This window comes from Bombina bombina, chromosome 2 (assembly GCF_027579735.1).
Source record: "Bombina bombina isolate aBomBom1 chromosome 2, aBomBom1.pri, whole genome shotgun sequence".
Lineage (NCBI taxonomy): Eukaryota > Metazoa > Chordata > Amphibia > Anura > Bombinatoridae > Bombina > Bombina bombina.
Window position 1 is genome coordinate 353,723,662 of NC_069500.1, and position 23,279 is coordinate 353,746,940.

The window sequence follows — 23,279 nt, forward strand, 5'->3', positions numbered from 1 at the left end:
TCCTCAAGGCTAAATATGTGTTAATAATGAATCGATTTAGCCCAGAAAAAGTCTACAGTCTTAATAAGCCCTTGTGAAGCCCTTATTTACGATCGTAATAAACATGGCTTACCGGATCCCATAGGGAAAATGACAGCTTCCAGCATTACATCGTCTTGTTAGAATGTGTCATACCTCAAGCAGCAAGAGACTGCTCACTGTTCCCCCAACTGAAGTTAATTGCTCTCAACAGTCCTGTGTGGAACAGCCATGGATTTTAGTGACGGTTGCTAAAATCATTTTCCTCATACAAACAGAAATCTTCATCTCTTTTCTGTTTCTGAGTAAATAGTACATACCAGCACTATTTCAAAATAACAAACTCTTGATTGAATAATAAAAACTACAGTTAAACACTAAAAAACTCTAAGCCATCTCCGTGGAGATGTTGCCTGTACAACGGCAAAGAGAATGACTGGGGTAGGCGGAGCCTAGGAGGGATCATGTGACCAGCTTTGCTGGGCTCTTTGCCATTTCCTGTTGGGGAAGAGAATATCCCACAAGTAAGGATGACGCCGTGGACCGGACACACCTATGTTGGAGAAATTAGATTTGGATGTTTGAAAGGACCCTGAATCAGAAGGTCCTGTCTCAGAGGTAGAGACCAGAGTGGACAGGACGACATGTCCACTAGATCTGCATACCAGGTCCTGCGTGGCCACGCAGGCACTATTAGAATTATCGATGCTCTCTCCTGTTTGATCCTGGCAATCAATCGAGGAAGCATCGGGAAGGGTGGAAACACATAAGCCATGTCGAAAACCCAAGGTGCTTTCAGAGCATCTATCAGTACCGCTCCCGGGTCCCTGGTCCTGGATCCGTAACAAGGGAGCTTGGCGTTCTGGCGAGACGCCATGAGATCCAGATCTGGTTTGCCCCAAAGCTGAAGCAGTTGGGCAAATACCTCCGGATGAAGTTCCCACTCCCCCGGATGAAAAGTATGGCGACTTAGGAAATCCGCCTCCCAGTTCTCCACGCCTGGGATGTGGATCGCTGACAGGTGGCAAGAGTGAGACTCTGCCCAGCGAATTATCTTTGAGACTTCCATCATCGCTAGGGAACTCCTTGTCCCTCCCTGATGGTTGATGTAAGCCACAGTCGTGATGTTGTCCGACTGAAACCTGATGAACCTCAGAGTTGCTAACTGAGGCCAAGCCAGAAGGGCATTGAAAACTGCTCTTAATTCCAGAATGTTTATTAGAAGGAGTCTCTCCTCCTGAGTCCATGATCCCTGAGCCTTCAGGGAATTCCAGACAGCGCCCCAACCTAGCAGGCTGGCGTCTGTTGTTACAATCGTCCAATCTGGCCTGCTGAAGGGCATCCCCCTGGACAGATGTGGCCGAGAAAGCCACCATAGAAGAGAATCTCTGGTCTCTTGATCCAGATTTAGCATAGGGGACAAATCTGAGTAATCCCCATTCCACTGACTTAGCATGCACAATTGCAGTGGTCTGAGATGCAGGCGTGCAAAAGGTACTATGTCCATTGCCGCTACCATTAAGCCGATTACCTCCATGCATTGAGCCACTGACGGGTGTTGAATGGAATGAAGGACACGGCAAGCATTTAGAAGTTTTGTTAACCTTTCCTCTGTCAGGTAAATTTTCATTTCTACAGAATCTATAAGAGTCCCCAAGAAGGGAACTCTTGTGAGTGGCAATAGAGAACTCTTTTCTACGTTCACCTTCCACCCATGCGACCTTAGAAATGCCAGAACTAACTCTGTATGAGACTTGGCAGTTTGGAAACTTGACGCTTGTATCAGAATGTTGTCTAAGTACGGAGCTACCGATATTCCTCGCGGTCTTAGTACCGCCAGGAGAGAGCCCAGAACCTTTGTAAAGATTCTTGGAGCCGTAGCTAACCCGAAGGGAAGAGCTACAAACTGGTAATGCCTGTTTAGGAAGGCAAACCTTAGATACGGATAATGATCCTTGTGAATCGGTATGTGAAGGTAGGCATCCTTTAAATCCACTGTGGTCATGTACTGACCCTTTTGGATCATAGGTAAGATTGTCCGAATAGTTTCCATTTTGAACGATGGAACTCTTAGGAATTTGTTTAGGATCTTTAAGTCCAAGATTGGTCTGAAGGTTCCCTCTTTTTTGGGAACCACAAACAGATTTGAGTAAAACCCTTGTCCGTGTTCCGACCACAGAACTGGGTGGATCACTCCCATTAGTAAAAGGTCTTGTACACAGCGTAGAAACGCCTCTTTCTTTATCTGGTTTGCTGACAACCTTGAAAGATGAAATCTCCCTTTTGGAGGAGAAGCTTTGAAGTCCAGAAGATATCCCTGAGATATGATCTCTAACGCCCAGGGATCCTGGACATCTCTTGCCCAAGCCTGGGCGAAGAGAGAAAGTCTGCCCCCCACTAGTTCCGTTTCCGGATCGGGGGCCCTCCCTTCATGCTGTCTTAGGGGCAGCAGCAGGCTTTCTGGCCTGCTTGCCCTTGTTCCAGGACTGGTTAGGTTTCCAGCCCTGTCTGTAGCGAGCAACAGTTCCTTCCTGTTTTGGAGCGGAGGAAGTTGATGCTGCTCCTGCCTTGAAGTTACGAAAGGCACGAAAATTAGACTGTTTAGCCCTTGGTTTGGCTCTGTCTTGAGGCAGGGCATGGCCCTTACCTCCAGTAATGTCAGCGATAATTTCTTTCAAACCGGGCCCGAATAATGTCTGCCCTTTGAAAGGTATGTTAAGCAATTTAGATTTAGAAGTCACATCGGCTGACCAGGATTTAAGCCACAGCGCTCTGCGCGCTTGAATGGCGAATCCGGAGTTCTTAGCCGTAAGCTTAGTTAAGTGTACTACGGCATCAGAAATAAATGAATTAGCTAGCTTAAGGACTTTAAGCTTGTCTATAATCTCATCCAATGGAGCTGAGCTAATGGTCTCTTCCAGAGACTCAAACCAGAATGCCGCCGCAGCCGTGACAGGCGCAATGCATGCAAGGGGTTGTAATATAAAACCTTGTTGAACAAACATTTTCTTAAGGTAACCCTCTAACTTTTTATCCATTGGATCTGAAAAAGCACAGCTATCCTCCACCGGGATAGTGGTGCGCTTAGCCAGAGTAGAAACTGCTCCCTCCACCTTAGGGACCGTCTGCCATAAGTCCCGTGTGGTGGCGTCTATTGGAAACATTTTTCTAAATATAGGAGGGGGTGAAAAAGGCACACCGGGTCTATCCCACTCCTTGTTAACAATTTCTGTAAGCCTTTTAGGTATAGGAAAAACGTCAGTACACGTCGGTACCGCAAAATATTTATCCAGCCTACATATTTTCTCTGGAATTGCAACCGTGTTACAATCATTCAGAGCCGCTAATACCTCCCCTAGTAATACACGGAGGTTCTCAAGCTTAAATTTAAAATTTGAAATGTCTGAGTCCAGTTTACTTGGATCAGATCCGTCACCCACAGAATGAAGCTCTCCGTCCTCATGTTCTGCAAATTGTGACGCAGTATCAGACATGGCTCTATTATTATCAGCGCACTCTGTTCTTACCCCAAAGTGATTGCGTTTACCCCTAAACTCTGGCAATTTAGATAGTACTTCAGTCATAACATTAGCCATGTCTTGCAAAGTGATTTGTATGGGCCACCCTGATGTACTTGGCGCCACAATATCACGCACCTCCTGAGCGGGAGGCGAAGGTACTGACACGTGAGGAGAGTTAGTCGGCATAACTTCCCCCTCGTTGTCTGGTGAAATTTTCTTTACATGTACAGATTGGCTTTTATTTAAAGTAGCATCAATGCAATTAGTACACAAATTTCTATTGGGCTCCACATTGGCCTTTAAACATATTGCACAAAGAGATTCATCTGTGTCAGACATGTTTAAACAAACTAGCAATGAGACTAGCAAGCTTGGAAAATACTTTTCAAATAAATTTACAAGCAATATAAAAAACGTTACTGTGCCTTTAAGAAGCACAAAAAAACTGTCACAGTTGAAATAACAATGAACCAAATTAGTTATAGCAACCAAATTTTCACAGTAAATGCATTAAGTTAGCAAAGGATTGCACCCACCAGCAAATGGATGATTAACCCCTTAGTACCCAAAAACGGATAACAATTTAATATAAACGTTTTTATCACAGTCAAAACACAGTCTCACAGGTCTGCTGTGAGTGATTACCTCCCTCAAAACTAGTTTTGGAGACCCCTGGGCTCTGTAGAGACGTCCTGGATCATGGAGGAAGAAATAGGAAGACTGTGACTGAATTTTTACTGCACAATAAGCGCTAAAATAGGCCCCTCCCACTCATAATATAACAGTGGGGAAGCTCAGTAAACTGATTTTATTCATAAACAAACGACAGCCATGTGGTAAAAATCATGCCCATAAAGTTTTATCACCAAGTACCTCAGAAAAAAACGATTAACATGCCAGTAAACGTTTAAAAATAAAATTATGAAATGTTATTAATAAGCCTGCTGCTAGTCGCTTTCACTGCAGTGGAGGCTCAAATATAACTTAAATGTATACAGTATTTTCTTAGTGAAGTTCCATTCCCTAGAAATACCTCAGTGTAAACATACATACATATCAGCCTGATACCAGTCGCTACTACTGCATTTAAGGCTGCACTTACATTACATCGTATTAGCAGTATTTTCTCAGTCAATTCCATTCCTTAGAAAATAATATACTGCAACATACCTCCTTGCAGGTGAACCCTGCCTGCTGTCCCCTGTTCTGAAGTTACCTCACTCCTCAGAATGGCCGAGAACAGCAAATGGATCTTAGTTACGACCGCTAAGATCATACACAAACTCAGGTAGATTCTTCTTCTAATGCTGCCTGAGAAAAAACAACACACTCCGGTGCTGTTTAAAATAACAAACTTTTGATTGAAGAAATAAAAACTAAGTTTAACAACCACAGTCCTCTCACACGTCCTATCTATTAGTTAGGTGCAAGAGAATGACTGGGTATGACGTAGAGGGGAGGAGCTATATAGCAGCTCTGCTTGGGTGATCCTCTTGCACTTCCTGTTAGGGAGGAGATATAATCCCATAAGTAATGGATGACCCGTGGACTGACTACACTTAACAGGAGAAAAGCTTAAACCTTTAAAAGATTCCTTGGAACTTTGGACACAAAAAAACTTCCACTGGGCGGTCTTGTTCTGAATCTTATTCAATATCCCTGGGAGATTATATTCAGAACCCAGGGATCTGGAACAGACTGAGACCAAGCCTTCTGAAAGAGGCTTAAAGGGACAGTCTACACCAAACATTTTCTTATTTAAAAAGATAGATAATCCCTTTATTACCCATTCCCCGTTTTTGCATAACCAACACAGTTATATTAATATGCTTTTTACCTCTGTGATTACTTTGTATCTAAGCCTCTGCAGACAGCCTCCTTATCTAAGTGCTTTTGACAGACATGCAGTGTAGTCAATCAGTGAAGACTGTTAAATAACTTCACGGGAGTGAGCACAATGTTATCAATATGACACACATGAACTAACACTGTCTAACTGTAAAAAAATATTCAAAATGCTCTGAGCTAAGAGGCAGTTTTCAACGGTTTAGAAATCAGTTTGAGCCTAGCTAGGTTTAGCTTTTCAAAAATACCACCAAGGGAACAAAGCAAATTTGATGATAAAAGTAATTGGAAAGTTATTTAAAATTGCATGCCCTATCTGAATCATGAAAGTTTAGTTTTGACAACACTGTCCCTTTAACCTGCCCCTACCAGAACTTCTGGATCGGGGCCCCACCTTCATGCAGATTTGGTAGTAGAGATAGATTTTTAAAAAAGAAGAAAATAAGGCGCTCCAATGGCGTAGTAACTCAGGGTATTGGCCCCACAGATGAATAACCCCTTTATAAGTAGAATACTCACAAAGTTTAAGCACTTGTCACAAAGTGCTAAATAGTGCAGTCTGGGTCCTTAAGAGCTCCCCAGCTAGCTCACAACCGGTCAACAGTCAGCAGACAACAAGTCACAAAATCCCACAGCAAACACCATTCACCATATAGGATTAGTGGCAGTCTTGATAAATAGACCACGCTTAAAGGGATAGTAAACACAAATATTTTTTTCAGGATTCAGATAGAGCATGCAATTTTAAGCAACTTTCTAATTTACTCCTATTATAAATTTTTCTTCGTTCTCTTGGAATCGTTATTTCAAAAAGCAGAAATAAAAGCTTTGGAGCCAGCCCATTTTAGGTTGAGAACCTGCGTTGCTCTTGCTGATTGGATGGCTAAATGTATTCACCAATCAGAAAGCCCTATACAGGGCACTGATTAAAAAAAGCTTTCATTTCTGTTTTTTCAAATAAAGATACCAAGAGAACGAAGAAATAATTATAATAGAAGAACATTAGAAAGTTGCTTAAAATTGCATGCTCTATCTGAATCATGAAAGAAAATATTTGGGTGTACTATCCCTTTACCTTGGATATAAAATGTATTCAAACTTGATTAAAGGCATATAAAAGCTGAAAGCGTCTCATATAGCGCTATGTTTGAGAACAAATACCAATCAAATTGTTATATATACCTCCCAAAAATCGCAATCACCTTGAATTGTAATCCGTGTCTCCAAAGCACATATTATTCACATTCCTGCATTGCGCTATAGTGGGGTTTATAAACATAATGATCTTCACTATATTTGAGTTAAACATGACTGTTATATGATACATATGTTATAATAATAAACATTGTCTGTATTCACCATCAGTGTGTATGTTACCATGGTGATTTGATTAGTACATACAGGTGTGGTAAATTTTTATTGTTATTGGTGTGTGTATATATTGTTGCAACTGGTCATTGTATATTAGCTGCTTGAGGAAGCAAGGTGTACTTGGGAAACGCGTTCTGCTTTTATATGCGTTTAATCAAGTTTTAATAAATGTTATATCCAAGTTAAGCTTGGTCTATTTATCAAGCCTGTTGACCGTTTGTGAGCTAGCTGGGGAGCTCTTTGTGATAAGTGCTTAAACTTTTTGAGTTTTCTACTTATAAAGGGGTTATTCATCTGTGGGGCCAATATTCTGAGTTACTACCCCATTGGAGCGCCTTCTTTTCTTCTTTTTTGTTTCTACAATACAGAGATTTGGCATTTGTTGAAGAGCTGAACGTGGCATTTTGATCATCTTGGATTTTTCACCAGCCTGAGAAGTGGCGCCTCTGTGATACTTGGGATCAGTGTTTTTTCCAGTGGGACTGAGTACTCTTTATTTTTTCTTTAGATAGATTTTTAGCCTGCTTTGTCTTGTTCAGTTATAACTAGGCCTCCAGACTGGGCCAGAGGTGCCTTGCTTCTGATCAGAGGAGTCAACTTTTTATTCCTTACTCTGACGAAAGGAAAGAAAACAATTGGAAGCTTTAGAATTCCCTCTAGACTTCTTGTCTTGAGGAAAAAAAGCCCATTTACCTCCAGTAACAGTAGATATAATATAATCTAAATCAGAACTAAACAGTTTCTTACCTGAAAGGAAAGAGACAATAATCTGGATTTTGACTCTATAGCAGCAGAAAATGCAGCACCTCAAATAAAAGAATTATAATTTTTAACTAGAGCCAAAAGATTTTCACGGACAGAATCATCAGATCACTGTTCTGAAAGACTTGATAACCAGTAGGTAGAAGCAGCAGCCACATCAGCTACAGAAATGGCTGGCCTAAGTAAATATCCTGCTTGTAAAAATGCCCTTTTATTTAAAGACTTTAATTTTCTATCCAGTGGGTTCTTAAAAGAAGTACTTTCTTTCAAAGTGAAAATTGCCCCATTAACCTTAGGAATTGTTTCCCACAATTCAACATTAGCAGCAAGTAATGGATATAATGCAGAAGGATTAAATTAATTACCTGGCTTAGACTATTCCCTAGAAATCATATCAGAGACAGTATCAGGAATAGGAAAAACCTCATGGAGTCTACCAACAGTCTTAAAAACTGAATTAAAACGATTACAAGGCTTATCATCAGAAACATTAGGGTCTAAAGTAATTAAGACCTCCTTAAAAAAGAATATGTTGAATGTAAAACAAAAAAGAGGAAATATCAGGTTCAACATCAGATAAATACTCCTCATCACCTGAGGAAACTTCATCATCTAAAGACATAATAGTGTGCCTGGCTTCAGGGCACATAGTACTAGCAGAAGGTAAATTCTAAACCAACCTTTTATGTTTGCTTGAAGGCGGGAGAGCCTCCAGCACCTCAGAAACTGCAGCCTGGATGAAACATCATTACCATTCTCCTGTAATGAACAAACAGAAGGAGGATTACTACCCAAAGAAGCAGCATTAGGTTGGTATGTTTGCATTAATAAATTTAAACATAAGTCACACAAATGAGCTGGAGCTGGTACCTCAGCTCTTTTACAATAAACATACAAAATAATGGTAGAAAGGTGCTTCTAGGATAGATTTAGAAACAGAATCAGACAGCTCATTATAGCATTTGACAAAACTGACAGCTAAAAAGGATTTAACGTGCCAAAACCTGATGTGCGCATAGCCTAGACGCAAGTGCGCTAGCCCAATATGCGAAAAACAGACTAAAGGGTTGTGCGCTAACTCGACAAGCGTAAAACCCCAACACACATAGACCTGAAGGCAGACTCACGAAAATTAAAACTAAGTGTGCCAAAAAATGCTGATGTGCACAAAGCAGCAAGGGGAATAATGTAAGGTATTCTGCCCAGGGCCATATATATATATATATATATATATGTGCCCATAACTGATACTTACCGATAGACACTCATCCACAAGCGAATAAACAGCAGACAGCCATACCAGTACTAGACATAGCAAAAATCCCTGTGACCAATTATGGAAGGTTTATGATACATTTCCCACGAGGTGAAAAAATAATCACAAACCATATACCAAATACATCCCTCTGGCAAGCACTGTACTCTGAGGGGAAACTGGGCCTCAAAATAAACTAAAAACCCATCTCTCTGAAGAACTGAATGCACATTTTCATTCTTCGACCACCTCCAGAGGTTGCAAAGTAAACACTGAGGTATGTCTAAGGTGGGAGCAGTTTTATAGGGCTCTTGGGGTTTGGGAATCTTTGCCTCCTCCTAGTGGTAAGAAAGAGTAATTCCCAGAAGTAATGGATTGTGGGCTCTCAACACCTGTATGAAAGAAAGAAAGAAAGAAAGAAAGACAACAAAAAGAAAGACAAATAGGTTTCAGCATGTTCATGTTTTTTTTCATCACCACATATAAATCGTCAACCCATTATCATGTAAATTATTTAATTTCAGGTATTGAACAATGAGCTATTAAACAATATCTGACTCCAGCATGATGCATTGCAGCAAAGCTACATGCTGTATCCTGCACACAAAGAAGACAAAAGCCTAATTCTTCTTTATAGAATTAAAAACAAAATGATCAAAACCAAGAGAATAAAATCTATAAATATAATAGTTTCTCAGGAAAAATATGATTTCCTTAGGAGAATATTACTCACATAGTATGTGTTATCATCTTCATTATAAGCCAGCTTTACAACTCCATAGGAGCCCTGCAGGTGAAAAAAGCAAAATTGAATGGTTACTGGCTATGGCTTAAATATTCTGAACTTCAGAATTTAAGAATTTATTAAAAGTGAGTGGTAACAAAATTATTAAGGGACATTGCATTTGGAGTGGAGACTGCTTAAGACCTACAGATTATGTAAATAACTGTAAAGTAGAACAACTTGGAACAGTCAAATAACACCATCTTGGTTCAAGAAGGCCATTTCTCTTACTATTATCTGTGACAATAAAAAGGATAGTTTTAAAGAAACTGATATCCATTAACTACAAGTAACCAGCTTTAGGAGAGGTACATTCTGGTAATACAGAAGGGATTTTATCCCCACCCTGAAGTGCTCAACATTCATCATAGGTTTGAGGTCAACAAATGTAAAATAACCTTTAGACTGAAAGTTCGAAGGACTATTCTATTGACTTAAACCCCTGTTAAACTATAATTTTAATTTTATCCTTGGACCAGTACACCACTTTTATTTGTTCACAATTGGTAAAAACATTTTAAAACTACAGTCTAAAAATTTAATTATTGCATTACATTCAGTTTTTATTTTGCACCAGCACTATTACTCAGGTTCTTATGATAATTGAGGACAATTTAACGGAAACTATGGAACAGCTTGATATACACTATATTTCCAAAAGTATGTGGACACCCTTACAAATCATGGAGTTCAGGTGTTTTAGCCACACCCATTGCATCATCTGTTGTATCATAAACTACAGAATTTAAAAAAGGTTTCTGGAAGCTACATCAGCACAAGAACTGTGCATCAAGAGCTTCGTGAAATGGGTTTCCATGGCCGAGAAGCTGTACAAAAGCATCACTTCACATGTGTAATGCCAAGCGTTGTCTGGAGTGGTGTAAAGCTAGATGCCAAAAGCAGTGGAAATATGGAGGCCGATTTACCAAATGTCTGTTGGACCTGATCCGACAGTGTGGATCAGGTCCGACAGACAGCGCTGAATGCGGAGAGCAATATGCTCTCCGTATCCAACATTGCACCAGCAGTTCACAAGAGTGGGTGTACTCGATCTGTTTGAATTCCAGCGATTCCTGTCCGCCTCATCAGAGCAGACACACAGGGTTATGGAGCAGCGGTCTTTAGACCGCTGGTCCATAACGTGTGTTTCTGGCGAGTCTGAAGACTCGCCGGAAACACGGCCCTTCAAGCTCCATACAGAGCTTGATAAATGGGCCTCATGGTCTCTAGAGTGATGAATTACACTTCAGTAACTGGCAGCTGATGGAAGAATCTTGGCAGATACAAGGAGGACACTTCCTACCAGAATGCCTAGTGCCTACTGTAAAGTTTGGTGGAGGAGGGATAATTGTCTGGGGGTGTTTTTCAGGGTTTGGACTCCCCTTAGTTCCAGCTACAGGATACAAAGACAATTCAAAGACACTTTAGACATTTGTGTTGCAACAGTTTGGGGAAGGTCCTATGCTGTTCCAGAATGATTGTGTTCCTGTGCACAAAGTGAGAAAGAGCAAAGGATAGATGCCCATGCATGCATATACACATCTGTCACACTTACCTTCCCAATTTCATCTTTCAGCCTATACTGATTCAGCTGGACACAGTCCTAGAAAAGAGATGCCAGAAATTATTTTAAGCAGCCCATTTATGCATATTTAAGAACTTGTTAAGCATACATTTATCAATAAAACTGGATATGCTTGCTGCAAGCAACACCTTTATACTGTATTAAATAACAGTGACACTAGTGGTATAAGTTTGTATTCGGAAATATGAAAATGTCTGGAGTTAATCATCTTTTTTTTAAGTAAAGGTTGATAATGCTGCCCCCAGTATTTTCACAACACTTACACTTAGTAATCATGCAAAAAAAATGTCAACACAATTTATAGCAGTAATTTCAAGTGATGTTCCTTTAATTTTTTTTTCAAGAATCTAATTACTTACACATTTTGTATACAAAACTATATTAAACATTGTTCATTTCAGTAAATCACAAAAAGTCAGTGCACCTATAGAACATACTGAAGATATGTTTGTAACATTTATCATTAGCAATGCAGATGTCCCTTATTTGAAACGATTGAGCTTTCTAAAAACATTAACTTTCCTTTATCATGTTACAAACCTAAAGCTCAGACACTGAGGGGTCTATTTATCAAAGGTCTTGCGGACCTGATCCAACAGTGCGGATCAGGTTCGCAAGACCTCGCTGAATGCGGAGAGCAATACGCTCTCCGTATTCAGCATTGCACCAGCAGCTCACGAGAGCTGCTGGTGCTACGCCGCCCCCTGCAGACTCGCGGCCGCCAGCAGGGGGGTGTCAATCAACCCGATCATACTCGATCGGGTTGAATTCTGGCGATTCCTGACCGCCTCATCAGAGCAGGCGGACAGGGTTGTGGAGCAGCAGTCTTTAGACCGCTGCTTCATAACTTGTGTTACTGGCGAGTCTGAAGACTCGCCAGAAACACAGGCCCACAAGCTCCATTCGGAGCTTGATAAATGGGCCCCTATGTCTTCTCAAACTATCTTAAATTGTCACCTACTTGTAGGGTCTAGACAAACTGGTTCACAGGAAGCTTAGTTTTAAAGGCTGGCTCTTTACCTAGGTTACATTTAACTATTGTGGGCTAGATTACAAGTGGAGCGCGAAATATTGCTTTCTCGAAATTTGTGCCCCACTGAGTAATACCGGTGCACACAAATGTGCACTTGTATTACAAGTTAGCCGCAATGTGAACGTGAGCTCACATTCTCATTGCTGGGAAGCATTGCGCTCACAAGAGCGCACTTCCATAGGCTCCAATGGGAGCCTCGTTATCATGCCATGAGACACGACAACTAGCACAGCGAAGGGGGTAAGTCGAGCAGTGATGACAGCAAATTGTAAATATATATGTATATGATTTACCCTACAGCCGCCAACTTTAGCCCCCAAAAACTGCTAAGGGTATTTACTTTATTAAAAAAATAAAGATGCTATTATCTTTATTTTTTAATAAAGTATATTACACTGTATTTTTATGGCATTTGGTGGACATTTATAAAATTAACCAGAATTCTGATCTCTGGTTAATTTTATAACTGCTAATTGCTACCACGAGCTCGCAGTAGCAATAACCAGCCAATTTTAATGGCTGGCTATTTATCTCACCCCCAAAAGCGGGCAAATTTGCTCGTTTGTGGGCGCGCAATAATTTAGCACTCTACTTGTAATCTGGGCCTGTATGAGCCCTGAAGGTTTCACATGTAAAATGATTAATACCTGTGAATTGCTACCAGAATCAATAAATTGCATTGCTTATATTAAAACGTCTTGTTCTAGACTTCCACTAAGCCATTTCCTTTGTAAACCAGGTATTCTAGGCTTTAGCCACATAACACAGCTTACACCCACAAGCTTAGAAAATGCCCTTTATGGGTGGCAATATAATGGAACATATCAGTGTATAAACACCATCACAGGGCGGCTTTTCATGAATAATTTTATACATACAAGTAAAAAGAATTATTTTGTATTTAGAAAGTAACAATTACTATTGACTTGAACAAGTCTCAGTTTAGGTTCAGTTCCTCTGACAAATGCCCTGATGATTAAAAGTGCTGCAAGGCGGCGATAGATTCAAAAGGGATCCAACGCAATGTTGAGAAAGCGAGTGAAAAAAATGCCAACATTACTGTTTAAAGGCAGCATCGCTGAGAGACATTTTACAATACATCTCAATGGGTGGCAATATTGCTGAAATATTCCAAGCAGCATCAGCACCGACACTGGCGATGTAAAGTAAAGGATCCTTTTTAAATTTATAGCACCAAGCCTAATTAATATACCTGTGTACTCCCTAAACCAACATAACCCACCACTGCAAACTAACCCTACACTACTTAAAGGGACATGAAACCCAAATTTTTTTCTTTCATGATTTAGAAAGAGCATGCAATTTTAAACAACTTTCTAATTTACTTCTATTATCTAATTTGCTTCATTCTCTTGATATTCTTTGCTTAAAAGCATATCTAGATATGCTCAGTAGCTGCTGATTGGTGGCTTCACATAGATGCCTCATGTGATTGGCTCACCCATGTGCATTGCTATTTTTCAATAAAGGATATATAAAAAATTAAGCAAATTGGATAATAGAAGTAAATTGGAAAGTTGTTTAAAATTGTATTCTCTGTCTGAATCATGAAAGAAAAGTTCTGGGTTTAGTGTCCCTTTAACCTCTAAACCTCCAATAGCCCACCAGAATAAACTTCATAACCGATTAACCCCTATACCGCCATAACCCCCATTACAAACACCCCCTAACGTATTAAGCTCTAAAACACCACAACCCCCCATTGCAAACACCCCCTAACCTATTAACCTCTTAGCCGCCACAACCCCCCATCACAAACATCCCCTAATGTATTAACCTCTAATCCGCCACAACACCCCAACGCAAACTAGCCCTACTTAACTAACGGCTAAACTCCCCCCAGACCTATAACCGAACATCCCTAAGTTACACAAAATAACACATATTAAAAAAGGGGGGGATTAGGGTTTTTTCTGCAAAATAGCTTTAATCGCTTTAAGGCAATGCCCTACCAAACGCCCTTTTCAGGGCAACCTTTTTTCTTGTAGGATAGGGTTTGTTTGTTTTTAGAATAGGTTTTTTTTTTTATTATTCATATTGGGCAAAAGAGCTGTTACTTTAGATCAAGGCCCTACCAAATGTCCTTCTAGGAGCAAAGTCCAACAAAATGGCCCTGCTAAGGGCATCCTTTTAAACATAGGAATTTTTATTAGAATAGGGTTATTTATTTTTTATACTGAAGATTTTTTTTATGAATAGTATTTTCGTTTGCATAAGAGCTTAATCACTTTAGGACAATGCCCTTCCCAGGGCAACTGGATTTTTATATGGCCAAAAGGGCTATTATCTCTTAAGGGGAATGCCCTACCAAATGCCTGTCAGGGCAATTTTTGGTGTAGGTTTTTGAAGTTAGGCATTTTATTTGGGGGGTGGGCGGTTACTTTTGTTTTAGAATAGGTTTTTTTTTTCCTAAGTAAAAGAGCTAAATCCCTTTAGGGCAATGCCCTAGAAAATGCCCTTTTCATTGTTTTATTGTTAGAGTAGGTTTTATTTTTTTAAGGGGACTTTAGTTTTAGGATAGGCATAACTTATAGGTTTGGGGGGGTTAGCTGTAAGGTAGTTAAGTATTATTATTATTATTATTCTTTATTTATAAAGCGTCAACAGATTCCGCAGCGCTGCCCATGGGTACAAGGATAACAGTACAATGGAGAAACAATATGACAACATTTTACAGACAAAAACAGGGGGGAATTGAGGGCCCTATTCCTGTGGGAACTTACAATCTAGATGGGTAGGATGGGAAACAGGAGGTGGGGACTGCAAAGGTGAGAATGATATTAGTGAGGAGATAGAGGGCAGCTGTTAGTTAAGTGAAGTTAGTATGTTAATAAGTCGGGTGATAAGCTTCCCTGAACAGAAAGGTCTTTAGGGAACGTTTAAAGGAGGAGAGGTTAGGGGCAAGTCTGACAGCACGAGGAAGTGCGTTCCAGAGGGTTGGTGCCGCCCGAGAGAAGTCCTGTAGTCTAGCATGAGAGGAGGTGACGGTAGAGGACGCAAGAAGCAGGTCATTGTTGGATCTTAGGGGGCGGGCAGGAGTGTATTTGTTGATAAGTGAGGACAGGTAGGGTGGGGCAGCATTGGTGAGGGCTTTGTAGGTCAGGGTGACAATTTTGAAGTTAACTCTGTTGTGAATGGGGAACCAGTGAAGGGACTCACAGAGAGGTGCAGCAGAAACAGAGCGTCGAGAGAGGTGTATTAGTCTGGCAGATGCATTAAGGATGGATTGGAGGGGAGAGAGATGGGAGAGAGGGAGGCCAGTTAGTAAGTTGTTACAGTAGTCAAGTCAGGAAATTACCAGGGAGTGGATTAGCTGTTTAGTAGTTTCAGCACTTAGAAACGGACGAATTTTGGAGATATTGCATAGGTGGTTGCGGCAGGATGAAGAGAGCAATTGGATGTGGGAAATGAAGGACAGATTTGAGTCAAGCGTGACTCCAAGGCAGCGGAATTGGGGTGATGGGGAGATAGTGGTGCCGCCAACAGTGATGGAAAAATTAGAAACTGGAGTAGAGTTAGAGGGGGGAATTAGAAGTAGTTCGGTCTTGCACATGTTTATACTTAGGTGGTGAGAGGCCATCCAGGAGGAAATGCCAGATAAGCAGTCGCTGATGTGAGAATTGACAGAAGGAGAGAGTGCAGGGGTGGAAAGGTAGTTCTGGGTATCGTCAGCATAGAGATGATAGCTGAAGCCATAGCTGTTGATAAGTTTACCCAGTGAAGAAGTGTAAATAGAGAAGAGTAGAGGACCCAGGACAGAGCCTTGAGGTACTCCAACAGACAAAGGCAAAAGAGAGGAGGAGTCACCAGCAGAAGAGACGGAGAAGGATCTGTTAGAGAGATAAGAGTGAATCCAAGAGAGGGCAGTGTCACAGACCCCAAGAGAGCTGAGAGTCTGTAGGAGAAGGGGATGGTCAACAGCAGCAGAGAGGTCCAGTAAGATGAGTATAGAGTAGCAGCCTTTGTTTTTAGCAGAAAGGAGATTGTTAGTATCCTTGGTGAGGGCAGTCTCAGTTGAGTGTTGGGGACGGAAGCCAGATTGCAGGGGGTCGAGCAATGAGTTGGAGGACAGAAATTAGGTTAGGCGATCGAAAACATAATTTATGCTTACCTGATAAATTTATTTCTCTTGTGGTGTATCCAGTCCACGGATCATCCATTACTTGTGGGATATTCTCCTTCCCAACAGGAAGTTGCAGAGCTGCTATATAGCTCCTCCCCTAACTACCATATCCAGTCATTCGACCGAAACTAGCCGAGAAAGGAGAAACCATAGGGTGCAGTGGTGACTGTAGTTTAAAATTTAGACCTGCCTTAAAAGGACAGGGCGGGCCGTGGACTGGATACACCACAAGAGAAATAAACTTATCAGGTAAGCATAAATTATGTTTTCTCTTGTTAGGTGTATCCAGTCCACGGATCATCCATTACTTGTGGGATACCAATGCCAAAGCTAAAGCACACGGATGAAGGGAGGGACAAGGCAGGTACTTAAACGGAAGGGACCACTGCCTGAAGAACCTTTCTCCCAAAAATAGCCTCCGAAGAAGCAAAAGTATCAAATTTGTAAAATTTTGAAAAGGTATGAAGCGAAGACCAAGTCGCCGCTTTGCAAATCTGTTCAACAGAAACCTCATTTTTAAAGGCCCAGGTGGAAGCCACAGCTCTAGTAGAATGAGCTGTAATCCTTTCAGGGGTCTGCTGTCCAGCAGTCTCATAGGCTAAGCGTATTACGCTCCGAAGCCAAAAAGAAAGAGAGGTTGCCGAAGCCTTTTGACCTCTCCTCTGTCCAGAGTAAACAACAAACAGGGAAGATGTTTGACGAAAATCTTTAGTCGCTTGTAAGTAAAACTTTAAAGCACGGACTACGCCCAAATTATGTAAAAGACGTTCCTTCTTTGAAGAAGGATTAGGACACAATGATGGAACAACAATCTCTTGATTGATATTCTTGTTGGAAACTACCTTAGGTAAAAACTCAGGTTTTGTACGCAGAACTACTTTATCTGTATGGAAAATCAGATAAGGAGAATCACATTGTAAAGCTGATAACTCAGAGACTCTAAAAGCCGAGGAAATAGCCATCAAAAACAGAACTTTCCAAGATAAAAGTTTGATATCAATGGAATGAAGGGGTTCAAACGGAACTCCTTGAAGAACCTTAAGAACCAAGTTTAAGCTCCATGGAGGAGCAACAGGTTTAAACACAGGCTTAATTCTAACCAAAGCCTGACAAAATGCCTGGACGTCTGGAACCTCTGCCAGACGCTTGTGCAAAAGGATAGACAGAGCAGAAATCTGTCCCTTTAAAGAACTAGCTGATAATCCTTTATCCAAACCCTCTTGGAGAAAGGACAATATCCTAGGAATCCTAACCTTACTCCATGAGTAATTCTTGGATTCACACCAATGAAGATATTTGCACCATATCTGATAGAGAACTCTTTCCCTCGTTCACTTTCCACCTATGCGACCTCAGAAATGCCAACACTATGTCCGTATGAGATTTGGCAATTTGGAAGTATGACGCCTGTATCAGGATGTCGTCTAGATAAGGGGCCAGTGCTATGTCCCGTGGTCTTAGGACCGCCAGAAGAGACCCCAGAACCTTTGTAAAAATTCTTGGGGCTGTAGCTAACCCAAAGGGAAGAGCCACAAACTGGTAATGCCTGTCTAGAAAGGCAAACCTTAGGAACCGATGATGATCTTTGTGAATCGGTATGTGAAGGTAAGCATCCTTCAAATCCACTGTGGTCATGTACTGACCCTCCTGGATCATAGGTAGGATTGTCCGAATAGTTTCCATTTTGAACGATGGAACTCTGAGGAATTCGTTTAAGATCTTTAGATCCAAAATTGGTCTGAAGGTTCCCTCTTTTTTGGGAACCACAAACAGATTTGAATAACATCCCTGTCCTTGTTCCATCTGTGGAACTGCATGGATCACTCCCATTATTAGGAGGTCTTGCACACAGCGTAAGAATGCCTCTTTCTTTATCTGGTTTACAGATAATCTCGAAAGGTGAAATCTCCCTTGTGGGGGGGAAGCTTTGAAGTCCAGAAGATATCCCTGAGATATGATCTCCAACGCCCAGGGATCCTGAACATCTCTTGCCCACGCCTGGTCGAAGAGAGAAAGTCTGCCCCCTATTAGATCCGTTGCCGGATAGGGGGCTGTTCCTTCATGCTGTCTTAGAGGCAGCAGCAGGCTTTCTGGCCTGCTTGCCTTTGCTCCAGGCCTGGTTAGATTTCCAGGCCGGCTTGGATTGCGCAAAAGTTCCCTCTTGTTTTGTAGCAGAGGAAGTTGATGCTGCACCTGCCTTGAAGTTTCGAAAGGCACGAAAATTAGACTGTTTGGCCCTTGATATGGCCCTGTCCTGAGGAAGGGTATGACCCTTACCTCCAGTAATGTCAGCAATAATTTCCTTCAAACCAGGCCCGAATAGGGTCTGGCCCTTGAAGGGAATCTTACCTGATAAATTTATTTCTCTTGTGGTGTATCCAGTCCACGGATCATCCATTACTTGTGGGATATTCTCCTTCCCAACAGGAAGTTGCAGAGCTGCTATATAGCTCCTCCCCTAACTGCCATATCCAGTCATTCGACCGAAACTAGCCGAGAAAGGAGAAACCATAGGGTGCAGTGGTGACTGTAGTGTAAAATTTAGACCTGCCTTAAAAGGACAGGGCGGGCCGTGGACTGGATACACCACAAGAGAAATAAATTTATCAGGTAAGCATAAATTATGTTTTCTCTTGTTAGGTGTATCCAGTCCACGGATCATCCATTACTTGTGGGATACCAATACCAAAGCTAAAGCACACGGATGAAGGGAGGGACAAGGCAGGTACTTAAACGGAAGGGACCACTGCCTGAAGAACCTTTCTCCCAAAAATAGCCTCCGAAGAAGCAAAAGTATCAAATTTGTAAAATTTTGAAAAGGTATGAAGCGAAGACCAAGTCGCCGCTTTGCAAATCTGTTCAACAGAAGCCTCATTTTTAAAGGCCCAGGTGGAAGCCACAGCTCTAGTAGAATGAGCTGTAATCCTTTCAGGGGGCTGCTGTCCAGCAGTCTCATAGGCTAAGCGTATTACGCTCCGAAGCAAAAAAGAAAGAGAGGTTGCCGAAGCCTTTTGACCTCTCCTCTGTCCAGAGTAAACAACAAACAGGGAAGATGTTTGACGAAAATCTTTAGTCGCTTGTAAGTAAAACTTTAAAGCACGGACTACGTCCAAATTATGTAAAAGACGTTCCTTCTTTGAAGAAGGATTAGGACACAATGATGGAACAACAATCTCTTGATTGATATTCTTGTTGGAAACTACCTTAGGTAAAAACTCAGGTTTTGTACACAGAACTACTTTATCTGTATGGAAAATCAGATAAGGAGAATCACATTGTAAAGCTGATAACTCAGAGACTCTAAAAGCCGAGGAAATAGCCATCAAAAACAGAACTTTCCAAGATAAAAGTTTGATATCAATGGAATGAAGGGGTTCAAACGGAACTCCTTGAAGAACCTTAAGAACCAAGTTTAAGCTCCATGGAGGAGCAACAGGTTTAAACACAGGCTTAATTCTAACCAAAGCCTGACAAAATGCCTGGACGTCTGGAACCTCTGCCAGATGCTTGTGCAAAAGGATAGACAGAGCAGAAATCTGTCCCTTTAAAGAACTAGCTGATAATCCTTTATCCAAACCCTCTTGGAGAAAGGACAATATCCTAGGAATCCTAACCTTACTCCATGAGTAATTCTTGGATTCACACCAATGAAGATATTTGCACCATATCTTATGGTAGATTTTCCTGGTTACAGGCTTTCGTGCCTGTATTAAGGTATCAATGACTGACTCGGAGAAGCCACGCCTTGATAAAAACATAATTTATGCTTACCTGATAAATTCCTTTCTTCTGTAGTGTGATCAGTCCACGGGTCATCATTACTTCTGGGATATTACTCCTCCCCAACAGGAAGTGCAAGAGGATTCACCCAGCAGAGCTGCATATAGCTCCTCCCCTCTACGTCACTCCCAGTCATTCGACCAAGGACCAACGAGAAAGGAGAAACCAAGGGTGTAGTGGTGACTGGAGTATAATTTAAAAAATATTTACCTGCCTTAAAAAACAGGGCGGGCCGTGGACTGATCACACTACAGAAGAAAGGAATTTATCAGGTAAGCATAAATTATGTTTTCTTCTGTTAAGTGTGATCAGGCTCTTTATACAGAAGGAACCACTGCCTGAAGAACCTTTCTCCCAAAAATAGCCTCCGAGGAAGCAAAAGTGTCAAATTTGGAAAATTTGGAAAAAGTATGAAGCGAAGACCAAGTTGCAGCCTTGCAAATCTGTTCAACAGAGGCCTCATTCTTAAAGGCCCAAGTGGAAGCCACAGCTCTAGTAGAATGAGCTGTAATTCTTTCAGGAGGCTGCTGTCCAGCAGTCTCATAGGCTAAACGAATTATGCTACGAAGCCAAAAAGAAAGAGAGGTAGCAGAAGCCTTTTGACCTCTCCTCTGACCAGAGTAAACGACAAACAGGGAAGACGTTTGTCGAAATTCCTTAGTTGCCTGTAAGTAAAACTTTAGGGCACGAACTACATCCAGATTGTGCAGAAGACGTTCCTTCTTCGAAGAAGGATTTGGACACAAAGAAGGAACAACAATCTCTTGATTGATATTCCTGTTAGTGACTACCTTAGGTAAGAACCCAGGTTTAGTGCGCAGAACTACCTTATCCGAATGAAAAATCAAATAAGGAGAATCACAATGTAAGGCTGATAACTCAGAGACTCTTCGAGCCGAGGAAATAGCCATTAAAAATAGAACTTTCCAAGACAACAACTTTATATCAATGGAATGGAGGGGTTCAAACGGAACACCCTGTAAAACGTTAAGAACAAGGTTTAAACTCCATGGCGGAGCAACAGTTTTAAACACAGGCTTAATCCTGGCCGAAGCCTGACAAAAAGCCTGAACGTCTGGCACTTCTGACAGACGTTTGTGTAACAGAATGGACAGAGCTGAGATCTGTCCCCTTAATGAACTAGCAGATAAACCCTTTTCTAAACCTTCTTGTAGAAAAGACAATATCCTAGGAATCCTAACCTTACTCCAAGAGTAACCTTTGGATTCACACCAATATAGGTATTTACGCCATATCTTATGGTAAATCTTTCTGGTAACAGGCTTCCTAGCCTGTATTAAGGTGTCAATAACTGACTCAGAAAACCCACGTCTTGATAAAATCAAACGTTCAATTTCCAAGCAGTCAGCTTCAGAGAAGTTAGATTTTGATGTTTGAAAGGACCCTGTATCAGGAGATCCTGTTTCAGAGGTAGAGACCAAGGTGGACAGGATGACATGTCCACCAGGTCTGCATACCAAGTCCTGCGTGGCCATGCAGGTGCTATTAGAATCACTGATGCTCTCTCCTGTTTGATTCTGGCAATCAATCGAGGAAGCATCGGGAAGGGTGGAAACACATAAGCCATCGTGAAGTCCCAAGGTGCTGTCAGGGCATCTATTAGGACTGCTCCTGGATCCCTGGATCTGGACCCGTAACGAGGAAGCTTGGCATTCTGTCGAGACGCCATGAGATCTATCTCTGGTTTGCCCCAACGTCGAAGTATTTGGGCAAAGACCTCCGGATGAAGTTCCCACTCCCCCGGATGAAAAGTCTGACGACTTAAGAAATCCGCCTCCCAGTTCTCCACTCCCGGGATGTGGATTGCTGACAGGTGGCAAGAGTGAGACTCTGCCCAGCGAATTATCTTTGATACTTCCATCATTGCTAGGGAGCTCCTTGTCCCTCCCTGATGGTTGATGTAAGCTACAGTCGTGATGTTGTCCGACTGAAACCTGATGAACCCCCGAGTTGTCAACTGGGGCCAAGCCAGGAGGGCATTGAGAACTGCTCTCAATTCCAGAATGTTTATTGGCAGGAGACTCTCCTCCTGACTCCATTGTCCCTGAGCCTTCAGAGAATTCCAGACGGCACCCCAACCTAGAAGGCTGGCGTCTGTTGTTACAATTGTCCAGTCTGGTCTGCTGAATGGCATCCCCCTGGACAGATGTGGCCGAGAAAGCCACCATAGAAGAGAATTTCTGGTCTCTTGATCCAGATTCAGAGAAGGGGACAAGTCTGAGTAATCCCCATTCCACTGACTTAGCATGCATAGTTGCAGTGGTCTGAGGTGTAAGCGAGCAAATGGCACTATGTCCATTGCCGCTACTATTAAGCCGATTACCTCCATGCATTGAGCCACTGACGGGTGTTGAATGGAATGAAGGGTGCGGCAAGCACTTTGAAGTCTTGTTAACCTGTCATCTGTCAGGTAAATCTTTATTTCTACAGAATCTATAAGAGTCCCCAGGAAGGGAACTCTTGTGAGTGGAAGGAGTGAACTTTTCTTTTCGTTCACCTTCCATCCATGTGACCTTAGAAAAGCCAGTACTAACTCTGTATGAGACTTGGCAGTTTGAAAGCTTGAAGCTTGTATCAGAATGTCGTCTAGGTACGGAGCTACCGAAATTCCCCGCGGTCTTAGTACCGCCAGAAGAGCACCTAGAACCTTTGTGAAGATTCTTGGAGCTGTAGCCAATCCGAATGGAAGAGCTACAAACTGGTAATGCCTGTCTAGAAAGGCAAACCTTAGATACCGGTAATGATCTTTGTGAATCGGTATGTGAAGGTAAGCATCCTTTAAATCCACTGTGGTCATGTACTGACCTTCTTGGATCATGGGTAAAATTGTCCGAATAGTCTCCATTTTGAATGATGGAACTCTTAGGAATTTGTTTAGGATCTTTAAATCCAGGATTGGTCTGAAAGTTCCCTCTTTTTTGGGAACCACAAACAGATTTGAGTAAAACCCCCGTCCCTGTTCCGACCGTGGAACTGGATGGATTACTCCCATTAACAATAGTTCTTGTATGCAGCGTAGAAACGCTTCTTTCTTTGTTTGGTTTGTTGACAACCTTGACAGATGAAATCTCTCTCTTGGAGGAGAGTATTTGAAGTCCAGAAGGTATCCCTGAGATATTATCTCTAGCGCCCAGGGATCCTGGACATCTCTTGCCCAAGC

The 23,279-nt window shown here is 41.8% G+C and overlaps 1 protein-coding gene across 1 annotated transcript in view; it reads right to left on the reverse strand.

Annotated features, from left to right (window-relative positions):
- The window catches only part of CAMKK2 (calcium/calmodulin dependent protein kinase kinase 2), a 490,619-nt gene that overhangs the window by 229,126 nt on the left and 238,214 nt on the right, over positions 1–23,279 (reverse strand). The window contains exons 3-4 of the mRNA XM_053701737.1: positions 11,112–11,159; positions 9,506–9,559 (exon numbers count right to left, since the gene is read on the reverse strand). Coding sequence (XP_053557712.1) covers positions 9,506–9,559; positions 11,112–11,159 — 102 coding nt within the window. The remainder of the gene's footprint in view (positions 1–9,505; positions 9,560–11,111; positions 11,160–23,279) is intronic.